Raw genomic sequence first — 12,754 nt, 5'->3', positions numbered from 1 at the left:
CGCGCTTCGAAATTTCAGGTGAATAAAGACTGAGCTGCGCGAAGGCATGAATTATTTGCAGAGTGCCCGATTTTGCGATTTTTCAGGAGCTGAATTGGTACTCGGCCTAACTGCCCTGAGAAGGCAAATTGCTACTCTCGACTTCTGTGAACGGCGGCGGGGCGGACTACAACTACTTGACGCGCAATACTTGACATCCAACCTTTCGAAGTCATCGACTCAAGAATTCAACAATATAAGAGGCTTACTGATCTTCTTTAAAAAAAAAATAATGATGAGTATAATTAATATTGAATAAAGATGTTAATATCGGACAACATTTTCGTAGCGAGATTTTCTCTCTTCCAGATTATGTTCTTTTTCTTCGTTTGAAAGTGCCTTCCAGGATTCTTCTCGTTTCTCAGGAGAGTCAGCGGGAATGGTTGATCGAGATTCTAGATAATGATAAAAATGGTCAGTGACTGAAGATGTTACCAGTCGACTCTCCAGCAACAACAGCGAGCTCAAATCCATGCCATCCGCGCCAGTACTCATTTGGATCGTAAGACATGGCATCAGTGTGCCAGAGGACTTGAAGTTCTGTCTCACCAGTTTGCACATCCGGTAAATCGTTATTGGCCTAAAATTGGTAACCGGGTATGTCACATATTTCATATCTCTTACCCCAGTCATGCAAATGGTAGAGTGCTCAATTTGAAGATAGTCACCGCAATCAGGACTTACATCGAGATAGTTGATGCTGTAAGTAATTGGCTTTCCATTTGATTTGATTGTTACTTAAAAATATTTGATTTGGCCGAATAAAATAGAGACTTACATTCACAGTGCTGATTGTCATCATAAAAATACTTTCGACTGCAGCCCCCATCGCTACCTCTGCTTTCACAAATTGACCGAAGTGGAGGAGTCAACACAAGCGTCTCTCCCTCTTTCAGGGTGTAGGGATTCGGGGCCTCACAAATATTAGTGCCACCAAGGCTGAACCATCCGAAAAATCCAGCAAGCAAGAAGAAGGGAAGACAAAGAAGCTTGCCAAGACAGTTTCCTCTTGAGTCTCTCTTGAAAATAAGGGTCGTCAGGTTATTGAAATGCGAAATTTTGTGTTTGTCATGTATGGTTGATCATGCAGATTTTTCACACGCTAGAATACCAACTTTGACGAATCGCCTCATTTATCAATTTTAATCACGTTCCGCAAGAAGCTTGAAAAGAATGATATTCTCGAGCTAATCCTGGAAAGAAAAAGAGGATGCAGAAAATTGTAAAAAAAAGTTGTTATCTGGAGAGCATCCGCGCTCTGCTTACTAAAGTCACTTGTCAATGTTTGGACATTTTCGGGGCCGCCCTCTCTGATTCCTAAACTAACCCTTCTCCTCCCACGTTGTCGCTCTTTTATCATATACGCTTGCTCACTCAAAATTATAATTTTTTCCGGAAAGGTTTAAACTTTAATTTTTATCTTTTTCCGCCCGGGTTCAATTCTCTCAGTTAATAATAGTGAAAAAGGGCTGAAATTGGGTCTCAATTTTATTTTTTTTTTGCATTTCTCACGAATAAGTTATCATAAAAATGCCCTATTCACGATTCAGTTGAGGTCATTTCCGGATAATTTAACGATTTTCATTCCAAATTGATACTTGCAAAGCTGCTAAAATGCTTTCTCAAGAAATAACTCGCGCAATTACAGTATTATCCATCTATCTTGGCGATTTTTTACAGCGTTTTTATGACGAAATCGCATCAGCAGGCTTCACTCATAATTATGAACATAAATCTTGGAGAAATAAGTGTTCGCGTAATCCCGACATGCATGTCATAATTATATTCTGCGTCGTTATTTTCCATCTTTTGAAAAGGCGGTTTCTTCATAAATATGCTTGCTCAGTTGTAAAATAGCAGAAGTAAAGGAAGAAACAGAGAGAAAGGAAAAAAGGCGGAAATGAGGGCTCTCCTCCTTGTTTTCAGGTAACCATCGACCTTGTATTAAAAAGTGCAAATTTGGAAAAAAAGAAGAGCAAGAAAAAAAAATTTTTTTGAGAAACAAAGAATTTTATCCAAATTCGTTTCAGTGTAACAACTGCGTCATCATCTTTGTGCGAATTGGTTACGATCGAATGTCAAACCGACACAGGAAAGTTCTAGAGTTCCGCTTTCGCGGAGGTAGAATATTGCCTATAAGGGGGTCATAGAGGATTCTGCTCTTCTGTGATTGGTTGAAGCAACATATACTGGTCTCTGATTGGCCAAAAGACCTAACTCCACTGCTAAAAGACTTCAACCCCTAGAGTAGAAATGTCTTCGAAAGAACTGCAAAAGTGAACATGAAAATCAACGATACATGTCTTTTTGAAGACTTTGCCGCGATGAACAGCACGATTACTTCGATGTTTCTTGGAACTGTAGACTTGACAACGGGCGTATACGACGAATCAGCGGTATGACTATTATTTCTTGCCCCTCTTTTTCCACATAATATATCAAAGGTTCACGATGACTGCAAAGTAACTGATGCGATAAGTGAAGGTTTTGAAATCTAAAGGTTTTTTTTCTTTGATGCGCTCCTTTTTTCCGATTGAAAAACTCTTGATTCCTTCATAAGAGATCAAACGTTTTGGCAAAGCTTTCAGTACAGCTCGTGCTTTGGAAACGTTACCACATCTGCGTCTGGAGGACCGGTTCAATTTATAGTTCAAATGACTTTTTTGACTGAGTTTTTGATTGATTATGTCTGTAAGAAGGAAGCAGCTTGAATCTTTAATAAGAAATTGGCCGGATTTCATACCTGAATCATCGAATGAAAATTGGGAGTCCAGAAATCGATGTGACGGTCATGGACCAGCAAGAAGTTCACTGCGACTTGGCAAAGTAGGGGAAGCCCGAATCGGCTTCATGATGAAACTGCTTTTAGTGAATTTGATTTGGACTTCAATATGACCGCGCCGAATAGAATCATCATGAATATAACAGGAAAGCATTTCAAAAAGACAGACAGAACTTCTTTTTCTTTTCCTATAATAGGCCCTATTAGGTTGATCTTCAAACCATGAAGACATGAGATGTCTGACATCTTCAAAGAATAGATAGTAACATAATTATAAGCTCCCATGGACAGATGTAAAACAGTAACATGTTGAAGATACAAAGACATGATAATAAATGCTGAAAGAATCGATGAGTGCATCTGAATTGAAATCGACATTTAATGCGAGGTAAATTGGGAAAACACGGTTGTTTATCGAAAGATAAGACCATAAAATAGAAATTAAATTTTCGAACTATCAAGTCAATAAAATGATGTTATCTTGCGACAATTACCAAGATAATTATACGATTTATTGCGATTGTGCAGCAATTTGATCGCAATTAAATAAAATCATCGCATAAATCCCATCTTCATTTTCATTTTCTTGTCTAATAATTATTCCTAGCTTGGTCGTTGACTCAGAAAAACGAGTTGGAGGAGAAGTGAATGTCAAAATTGAACCGACTTTCTATGGCGACTATAAATTTGCCAAGTGTTTTCAAGATCATAAAAATCGAACAATCTTCAAATTTAAAATGAATCCTTGAAAAAGAAAAATCATCAAAAAACACGAATCAGCTCTTGAGGATTGCGACTTGAGAACTGGCATCATGACTTTGAACTTGATCAAAGACGGAGCTATGGTCCCAGGTTCTGCATCACTTCTACAGGAACAGGGCTTTTTTCATTGGATTTTTTCCGTGGTTCGAAGCGAAAAAAACCCTTGAAAAGGCGAAATTCGACAAAACAACAGCATTCGACTTTCATCTTTTCACGGACGAAGGTGATTTTTTCATCGATTTTTTAAACCTTTTCTTCTCAACCTTTTTTTAGCCAACGATTCTTTGACAGTAGACTGCGACATAAAAATTTGCACCGAGGCTTCGACCGATTCTCTTTGTCAAAAACGACAATTAGAGATTTAGCTGCATTATTTAAGTTTTTCATAAGAAACATATCATGTTATAAACTGATGAATAAACTGATCATCTTCTCCTTCTCGTTTATCAGCATATTTTTGAAGTTTAACTGCCGCTCAAGATCTTCATAAACAATCCATGTGGTTAAGTTTTATGACGAGCTCAATTGTCATCTGGCAATTATCTGCTCTGAAGAATCCTGCTTAGCGCACCTGATGTGCTAACAAATAAAAATCAAAGAGAAGCCTCTTCTCAGAAGAGAGTTAGAAGATGAAACTAACCAGTAGGTTGTTATTTCTTTTCATTTTTGCTTCGGCGGATGATTTTTCGAGAGGCCCAAGGCCGCGGCCAGACTCGACGAACCCGGACTGCCCGAATTGGGGAACAGAGATTGGCGGCTATTGCTTGTGGAAAGGATCGCATTTTCCAGTGAAGAGGGAGGAAGCTGATGAGCTTTGTCAACGATCAGGAGGACATGTTTTTCTTCCCGTTGAAAAACCGAGAAATTTGCTCCTGCAGGTTAGTTTGAATTCAAATATCGAAGTGACTCATCGTTTGCCCTAGAAAATCTACAGAAGCTCCGGTCTTTCTTTCCGCTCACCAATTTGGATGAATTTGGAGCAAGTCGGCTTCTTCAAAATGCGATTCAAAAAGGGCTCGCGAAAATGCAAAACTTTGCCGAAGCTCAAAACTGACCAAACTCCCCGGCCTCCATCTTGGATTCACAAGTATTCAAACGCTCTGTTTTACAAATCAAGGATGTCGGGCTACATGAAGAATGTTTTGTACTATCCAGATGGGAAAAATATAAGGTTTTTTTCAATTTGATTTGTCTTATCATAAAAATTTTCGATGAAGATTCTACCTTGTCCGAAAGTGTGACATTGCGTATCCGATCTGCACAACGAAGAAGATTCCTTCAGCTTCAAGCTTGAAAACAACAATGAGAACTTCAACCACGAAGACGACGATGAAAACAAAGACGACGACAACAACAACATCGACAACTACCAGCACAACAACCACGACGACAACAACCACGACGACAACAACGACCTCTTTCGACGACATCGCATCAACCTACGTAGACCACTTTACTGCTACTTACACAAGTCCTTGGGCCGCCCCTGAGCAAGTTTCTGTAAGAATCCAGGACGGATTTCATTCTGCATCAGATTATTCTAGCGGCTAAGACTAACGGTACAATAATGAAGACACTGAAGATTTTATTTACAGTATTCTGCTATTATTGTGTTCTGGAGTCACGTAAGAGTTCTGCAGTTTGATGCTTTAGCGCTGCTCCTCTAGAATTTTTAATCGAAGAAGGCATTTTTTTCTCCTTCCTTACCTGTAGAAATAAGTCGCATTCCATCCGATTGTTGATAAAGTTACTCTCCTTCACGAGTCGATTCGGATTAACCTCAATCACAAGTACATAACTCCCAGGTCGGACATCAGTAACATCAATCCACTGGCAATCCACACCAGAAACGTACACATCCGAGCAGCCAGGGCTAATCGCTTGCTCCTAAAAATCGTTGATTGTTTTTCAAATTGACACAATATCGAGCGGGGCGCAGAGCCCGGTTAGCTCAGTCGGTAGAGCGTTGGACTTTTAATCCAACGGTCGTGGGTTCGAGTCCCACATCGGGCGCAGCTTTTTTTTGTCCATCTAAGCCAGGTACTGTATTTACCTGAAGACAGTGGTATTTTTGCGAAACGCCGGGCTTGCATTCTGAGTCTTCCAGACAAAAACTGACTTTCTGACTGTGCGCCACTCGATCTTTCATGTTTGTCGTCAGCAAAGAATATTCAGAAAAAGTACTCATCGAGTGATAATGCCTAAAAAACGCTAGGATCTTCCTATTGCTGAAAAATTTTACTTGTGGCAAGTATGATACTCCCAGTCGCTAGAATTATGCGGCGAAAGAAAGTCCGCGTCGCCGATGTTCGAAATCATTTGCGTGAACTTGAGCAGTTTTCTCGCCATTTTCGGGGTCTTTCGATAGGCACTTTTGCTGAAACAACCCTCTTCAAGAGCGCAAGCCAAGTTGCTCAAATCGGCGTAGTCCAGGTGAAGAGTTTCTTGTACTCGTTTTGCGTTTGTCATCAAGTCTGGGAGGCCTATTAAATCGGGATTTTCTGGATGATCTGGGCGGTTTTCTTGGCATTCTTCATGAGACGTTGCTGATCCTTCTGGACCGCAGAGGGTTTTCAGGTCTTCGAGGGGGATAACTAGAAGAATTAAGGAGAAAAAGACGGGAAGTATTCACTTACCATCGAGGGCATCTTCTTTTTCTTGAGAGCTTCCTTCCATTTCATTTTCTGAAAGTTCATAGGACGAAGCATAGCTGGCTTCATAGTAGCTAGAATCGTCATATTCTTCTTGTGGAGCATATTGATCTTCGATGTATTGAAGCCTTGGGTTGACCAGTCGCTCGTCTCGCTCTCCTGGAGGTCTTACTTTTCTCCCCGCCTGAAAGAAATAAGGGAGGAAGGGATATCATTTCTTACCCGAATAGCATTTTCTCCTGGTCTAGCAAGTCGAACTGCTGATGAATCTGGCCTTGTGTTTTGAGCGACATTCTGATGATACGGATAACTTTGATATCCAGTAAAATCGTCGTAATGAGAATATGCTTCTTGGTTCAAGTTGTTTCGGTTGTTGTAGTGGCGCCATCCGGGATGAGGGTTGGCGAAAGGAGGTGGCTGCGGATTACGAGGATATGGAGGGTAGGAGTTGTAGCGCGGTGGGTAGGGTTGGTAAGGATATTGATTTCTAGAGAAACTTAAGGAAACCATAAAGATATTACTTTAATTTTTTGTATATATTAAAATTTTCTTATCTCTCCGATGAACACTATCTAGCTTCCAAAACATTTGAACTGCCTTCAATGTCATTGAGTAAGACATTAAATGATGGTTTTTATATTTAATGAAAATTTTAAGAAACGTACCCATAATTAGGGAAATTCTGAATTGGCCGTCGATTTATGTTTCTTCCCGGGTAATATTGCTGATTATACGAATTGTATCCTTATTTGAGATCAATTTATAAACTAATAAAAGTGATCGCTGATCGAAAATTTCACTCTTCCTTGATTTCGATAATACTGTTTCGCCTCTCTGTCTAGCTCTTCATCTTCGCCCCTCACTAAAGCTGCTAAAATGGCGGAAACAATTTTCATCTTTCAAAAAACTAGGTCAAATTTGTTATTTTTCTCTAGGCGCGTGTGGGGAATTTTTACCGTGCTAAGACCTTGCCCTTTTTTGAAGAGCTTGTTTTTGCAAATATTGACTTGTTTGTTGCACCTTGAGGATCATCTTTTTCGAGAAAATTTTCGACGAGAGTAATTGTCGCTGAGACGGAGTATTCTTTTTATTTGGTCATTTTGGTCAAGATTCATTTACAAATGCACTTTGTACAGCAGAATTTTGGTAGATAAATTATGGCACAGAATTATCAAAGACATTTTTTCTATTTTCGTGGAATTGTCGGTGTAGTCACTAGAATACAAAAATATAGCTCTAGAATAGTTTTTAATCGGTCAAATGACATTATTTTGGCCTTTAAGCGCAATAATTGGCCAAAAATAACCAGAAATGGTCATTTTTTCTTATCAATTTCGTCTTATCGTACCTTCACTGCGATTTCTAGAGCCAGGTCGTGACCTCTTGAACTTTCCAAAGAACTTCTTCAAACCCGACTTTCCCGTTTTCGGAGATGCTGGAAATCTGTTGCTATTTTCTGTCGGAATTTGCAGCAAATCAAGCTTAGAATCATTCATTTTAAAAAACTACTTCTTGATTGAACTTAATTTCGAAGAAAATTTCGGAAGGAAATATTCTTACATCTGATTTTCTACGGCTTACGGGATTTTGCTGCTTTGGGACATCCTGGAGGGACATTTTTCGCGGTCGATTGTCGCTTCCGTAGTTTTGGGCGATAGGGAGTGTTGACCGGAGATCATCGCCTCGGGCGAGTGGGGAAGGAATAGGCGTTGAAGTATCGTTTTGTCGGTCGGAGGGAAGCTTATGTACTCGACAGACTTCATCAACGAGATTTTGATCGATCCAGGAATCGTGATCTAAAGAAAATGGGTTGTTAGATCTTATATTTGAGAAAACGAACTTCGATCACTGAATTCATCACCCATCAAGCCCCTGTCATCACCTGATTCTCCCGTCCCCATTCTATATAAAAGTGGTGTTTATTTACACCCTTTCCTTACTGCGTGATTTTGAGTTAGCGTCGCCCAGCTGGAGCTGTTTTCACGAGTTTGATTTGTGGTCGGAGTCAACAAATACGACCTGGCAAGAGTGCGACTTACCGTTGTGGGAGGTTTCTAGCGTGTTTTGGTCAGTTTCGACGCCGTCCATGCTCGATTCTGTCATTGCCATGGAAGTTCTGATGGTCGAGTTGGCCTGGGATTCTGGGTAAATGTCGGTCCGGCGGGACGGGCTGAATTGGACCCGGTCGTCGAAAATTACTTCCGACTTTCTGAAAGACTTGGTTTTTATCCTTCCTTTTTTGGACTTCTTACGGTTTGGATCGTTTGACCTTCAAAGTCAGCTCACAAATAGTCTCTTCTGGGTCCGACAATTCTAGCGTTATTGAGTTGTCCCGGACGTTTTCTAGGTCCACAGTTCCTTTGCCAATAGACAGCCATTTTCCCTTTGACATGCCTTTACTTATGTCTCAGAGTAAACTTCCGTAGTTTTCCAAGGCCATTCCTGATCTCTTACAGTAAGACTCAAATCAACGACGTCGTCATTTTTGAAATCCGCAATGAGAGGCGACGAAGTGTCGAAATCGAAGATTTCACTGAACAAGAATAAATGGGAAACGGAGCTGCTGAAAGATTATGATGTGCAATTGCTGCGCGAAAAAGTTGATGATTTATGAAAGTCGACGTTTTCTGAGACAAGACTCACTCGCCATGTTCACTTTGGATGCCGTCGAAGGCGACAGTTTTCGAGCCGTAGGTTACGTTCAGACGGGGTTTGATGTTGTCCCACTAGAATGAAATTAATGCAAAGATTCAATTAAAAATGGACCTCGTGATACAGCTCGATTCTGACCGGACAAATCTTCACAGTCTCCACCGCTTTTCGTCTGCTAGACGCGCCGTGCGACGACCTCGACGACCTTGAGCTCTTCGGAGTTCTCGAGGAATTCGTTGAGTTTCTCGAAGCACGACTGGGTTTTGGAGGTTGTGATGAAAGAGCAGCGTCATTTCGCTCTAAAAAACCTTTCGAAAGAGAAGGAATGCAGGATCGAACCTTGAATTTTGACAGAATGGCGACTTTCTCTGGAGATTTTTCGCTCACGGTTTGATTTTGTTTGCTCGTCGTCTCGTACACTGAATCTGCTTGCTCTTGATTCTCGTCCAGATTCTTCTTCGGAAATCAACCTTGAAACGAAAATTGAAGGCAAAAACCATAAACAAGTATACAATTATATCATATGGCAATTGAAGAGTAACCAGACGGTGATTTAAACTATTCATAAATATATGCAGTTGGGCAAATTACGTGAAATGTAATAACAAATGATAATTATCATTACAGTTTTTTATGGAATTTCTGGACATCAAATTTCTGGACATTTTTCGGATTTTAAGGGGTTTTCTGGGGACAAATTCAAAGAGAGGGGGTATCAAATTTCTGGACATTTTTTCTCAGCAGATATCTTCCACATCTTAATTTATGATCAAACTTGAGTTATTGATGCCAATTTCATCTATAAAGAGCTGTGTTTATTCGAAACTCTTATGATATGATAAGATAGGCGGCTACAGCGCGTTTCTTTTAATGTTTTTCAGTTATTTATTTGAAAAAAATCGTAAATTTTTCTTTCTCGAAAAATTTATAAGCAATTTTGTTGGGACATTTTTCTCAAGGCTCTGTATCAAATTTCTGGACATTTTCGGGAAAAAATGGGGGACAAAAAATGTCCAGAAATTCCATAATTAACTGTACATTACATTACCTTCTTGAATTCACACCCGAAACTTCATTCTGCGAGTATCTTGCCGAGCTGTATCCAGAGCTGTAGGTGTTGGACTTATCAAGCGATAATTGACTCGTGTTCATATTGTCCTGCTGAGTAAGCTGACGTGAGCTTGACCCTGTCGAGTTTATCTGGAATCCACGGGAAAGAGCAGCTACTACAGCATCATCGATATTTGGAACATCTTCCGAAACATTCGAGCTCACTAAGGATCAATCAGAAGCTAGATTTATTTCTGTCCTACCTGATATTTTGTTCAGCTGAACATCCATGCCAGTTTCTCGTCCATGATAAACCAGAAAATTTGCCTGGAGACGTACGAACCCGCGCCAGTCTCCATGAAATTTCACGTGGCGAATATCCACCTCAATCGTTGCCTTCACCGTCCCCGGAGAATCAGCGATTTTGTCCGCTGCGCAGAGCATTCCGTTACCCAGCTCTGATTGACCTCGCATCCGCCGATGAAAAATCCTGATCTGAGACGCAGGCTATCCAACTGGTGGATGCAGTACTGGCCAGTCTTTTGCGTAACCAAATTTGAAAATCGAAATCAAACGAATCCTCTTTGAAATCAAGGAAGAGAGCGGCTTGACGAATGGTTACTTTCCTATAAGATGAGTTACAGTTGTCTCGATCCATGGAAGTTCTTTCGAAGAGATCTTCGTTCCAAAGATTTGGGATAACTGCTGCTGGATTGCAATTACGATTGGGCCGCTGTTTTCAAGCTCATGCCTTAATCATTTTTGAGTAAGATTAGAATTTTCTTCAATTAAATGGATTCTTTTAAAAAACACTTATTCAATAGGTATAAAATTTTCCCTTCAATTGTTTGACTCAAGAAAAAAAGCATACAATCTCATAATTTTTGAGTTTTATGGTGCTTTATTTGACATTCAAAAAATCATTTTCTATATTTTGGCCGCGAAGAAACAGAACAAATTCGCGGTTACTGGAAGTGGTTTTTAAGCGTCGCTTATCGCGTTAAATCTAATCTGTCGCTATAAAGTCTTACCTTTTCAAGTAAAGAAACCATCCCAGCGCGAGTATAAGGCTCAGCAGCGGATTATCCAGAGGAAGCTAGTAATTCATAATAAGACGGTGACAATATTCATTCAAGGTCAAAATGACCGCCCAGCGGTCGAAAAGGAAACGGGTACCTTGATGATGAGGTACAGCAAGTTTGCGATAGCAACGAGGACGGCCCACATTTTTTTCTTCCGATCAAAGATCTTTCTTTCCAGGCTCAACTTTTCGAAGGATATTTAAATGTTTAAGGGGGTAGGTCAAGAAAGTTCTATTTAGCAAAGCCTACCTTATCTTTCGATACGGAATTTCATCATTTTTTCCTTTCTAAAATTAAGGGTTTCCACATACAAACTGATTTTTAGAAAAGAAAAATTAAACAAATTAATCTGAATAAAAGCAGGTTTCTTATCATATATTTTTGATTTTTCAATAATTTATTTGTGTGTTAACTATTTATTTAATTAAATTTTATAAATTTATTTTAATAATTTAATAATTTTATAATCATAATAGGATAATTTTTTAAATCTTTTATCTTATAATAAATAATCATTCACAAAAATTTTGATGCATAATTTTATCATCCTTTTCCTATCCGTCGAAAATCATGGAAAACCCGTGTCCAGCCATGTTTCTATCTTCTGCCTCTTAAAAACTTTTTTTGATCTTCTCTGTTCCCGTTAGGTCTCGCCTCTCCTGTTGCGCGAGCTTATCACTTTTCTTTTACTTTTTAAGACACGAAATTGCACAAATTTCGTACTTTCTAGCTAAAGCGAAGTCCTCCTGTTATTTTTCTTTGGACAAGGTGGGAAACATATTTTGTTTGACAAAAGGAATTTCACATTTCGCACTGCGCAAATATTTATCCACGGTAATGAGTAATCATAAAATTGATATATCCTTTACGAAAGAACTTTTTTTTATATTTTCGCTCATTTGAAAAATAAGCCGCGGCGCGGCTTTGTCAGAACTTCAAATTTGATTTGATGATAATTTTGGCAAAGCCGCGCTGCGGCCTTTTTTTCTATGAAAGCCGCTAGACCGCTCTATGTAACATAGACTATGTTGAAGCTTTATTTTGATGAAACTTATTATTTTTTGTTTACCGGGAGCAGGAAGTAGAATGAGAGTCAAAAAGGACTCGACCCTCTTTTTTCAAGGATGAAGCTTCTTTCTTTTATTCTTATTTTTTCTCCCACAAAATGCGATTTTAGCGGAGAAGGTCAAATTGAAAAAGAGATTCATAGTCTGAGAGATCAACGAATTATCATACTAGGAATCGATTCAAAAATTTTTTTTTTAATTTTGAGGAAAAATTTTTAAGATTTCAATTTTTGATCGAGATAAAAGAAAATAATCTCAAAAATTGCCCGTTTGGGTTTTATGGGGATAATTGCAAAAATATTTGGTAAGAAAAAATTTACTTTGAAATCAACAACGATTGTTTTCAGCGGGCGTTGCGCAAGAGAAGCGTGCAGTGAAGAAGGAAGATGTCCATATGGCTGCGAATTTGGATGGAAAAACGGAGACGATGGCGATTGCACCGAGCCAATTTGCCAGATTGAATGCGCTGGGCCGACGAAGTAAGTATCTCTTGCTTCTGTTTTCTTTTAAACTCCTATTTTAGTTCGTCGAGAAATTATTGCGTGAGCCCAAACGAGTGCATTTGTGGCGAGAAAAATTGGGCAAAGAGAGAGATTGAAAATTATGGAAGCTTTTGCTACAGTCTTCGAGCGAATGGATTGAAAGGTACTACAGTCAGTTTTTCTTAAA

At 39.4% G+C, this 12,754-nt stretch overlaps 4 protein-coding genes, 3 long non-coding RNA genes and 1 other non-coding gene across 9 annotated transcripts; 5 read left to right on the top strand and 3 right to left on the bottom strand.

The window, feature by feature from the left end:
- Positions 1-2,311: 2,311 nt before the first annotated feature.
- Positions 2,312-2,548, top strand: LOC145700494 (uncharacterized). Its single transcript, XR_014134215.1, has 2 exons — positions 2,312-2,435; positions 2,484-2,548. It is a non-coding gene; the product is annotated as an uncharacterized LOC145700494 (long non-coding RNA).
- A 78-nt stretch (positions 2,549-2,626) lies between these two features.
- On the top strand, positions 2,627-3,688 carry LOC145699896 (uncharacterized). The gene is made up of 4 exons (XM_081777158.1): positions 2,627-2,865; positions 2,909-2,967; positions 3,167-3,209; positions 3,429-3,688. Exons 1-4 carry the CDS (start codon positions 2,795-2,797, stop codon positions 3,568-3,570), a joined length of 315 nt encoding a protein of 104 aa, XP_081633284.1. The 5' UTR covers positions 2,627-2,794; the 3' UTR covers positions 3,571-3,688.
- A 495-nt stretch (positions 3,689-4,183) lies between these two features.
- On the top strand, positions 4,184-5,136 carry LOC145699425 (uncharacterized). Its single transcript, XM_081776700.1, has 3 exons — positions 4,184-4,461; positions 4,507-4,754; positions 4,801-5,136. Exons 1-3 carry the CDS (start codon positions 4,213-4,215, stop codon positions 5,132-5,134), a joined length of 831 nt encoding a protein of 276 aa, XP_081632826.1. The 5' UTR covers positions 4,184-4,212; the 3' UTR covers positions 5,135-5,136.
- Positions 5,137-5,189: 53 nt separating this feature from the next.
- On the bottom strand, positions 5,190-7,157 carry LOC145697343 (protein-lysine 6-oxidase-like). Its single transcript, XM_081774534.1, has 7 exons — positions 6,900-7,157; positions 6,457-6,721; positions 6,220-6,418; positions 5,826-6,177; positions 5,637-5,784; positions 5,291-5,470; positions 5,190-5,246 (listed from the first exon to the last, which is right to left on the bottom strand). The coding sequence occupies exons 3-7, from the start codon at positions 6,257-6,259 to the stop codon at positions 5,205-5,207; spliced, it is 762 nt and encodes a 253-aa protein (XP_081630660.1). The 5' UTR covers positions 6,260-6,418; positions 6,457-6,721; positions 6,900-7,157; the 3' UTR covers positions 5,190-5,204.
- TRNAK-UUU (transfer RNA lysine (anticodon UUU)) lies at positions 5,524-5,596 on the top strand. The gene has a single exon. It is a non-coding gene; the product is annotated as a tRNA-Lys (tRNA).
- A 151-nt stretch (positions 7,158-7,308) lies between the features above and the next one.
- LOC145696903 (uncharacterized) lies at positions 7,309-10,477 on the bottom strand. Of its 2 annotated transcripts, none has more exons than XM_081774009.1 (11): positions 10,200-10,477; positions 9,935-10,160; positions 9,226-9,356; positions 9,001-9,185; positions 8,878-8,960; positions 8,679-8,767; positions 8,487-8,619; positions 8,274-8,443; positions 7,795-8,030; positions 7,583-7,715; positions 7,309-7,449 (listed from the first exon to the last, which is right to left on the bottom strand). In XM_081774009.1, exons 1-11 carry the CDS (start codon positions 10,408-10,410, stop codon positions 7,421-7,423), a joined length of 1,626 nt encoding a protein of 541 aa, XP_081630135.1. In that variant the 5' UTR covers positions 10,411-10,477; the 3' UTR covers positions 7,309-7,420. The 2 variants fall into 2 exon arrangements, with proteins under 2 accessions (XP_081630135.1, XP_081630136.1); XM_081774010.1 differs by having other exon boundaries at positions 7,816-8,030.
- A 77-nt stretch (positions 10,478-10,554) lies between these two features.
- LOC145700098 (uncharacterized) lies at positions 10,555-11,203 on the bottom strand. Its single transcript, XR_014134152.1, has 3 exons — positions 11,113-11,203; positions 10,968-11,032; positions 10,555-10,687 (listed from the first exon to the last, which is right to left on the bottom strand). It is a non-coding gene; the product is annotated as an uncharacterized LOC145700098 (long non-coding RNA).
- A 1,037-nt stretch (positions 11,204-12,240) lies between these two features.
- On the top strand, positions 12,241-12,732 carry LOC145700301 (uncharacterized). The gene is made up of 3 exons (XR_014134189.1): positions 12,241-12,389; positions 12,433-12,564; positions 12,609-12,732. It is a non-coding gene; the product is annotated as an uncharacterized LOC145700301 (long non-coding RNA).
- The last annotated feature ends 22 nt before the right edge of the window (positions 12,733-12,754 follow it).

This window comes from Oikopleura dioica, chromosome 2 (assembly GCF_907165135.1).
Source record: "Oikopleura dioica chromosome 2, OKI2018_I68_1.0, whole genome shotgun sequence".
Taxonomy (NCBI): Eukaryota; Metazoa; Chordata; class Appendicularia; order Copelata; family Oikopleuridae; genus Oikopleura; species Oikopleura dioica.
The sequence above is the reverse complement of the archived record's forward strand: the minus strand, read 5'-3'. Positions and strand labels throughout refer to the sequence as shown.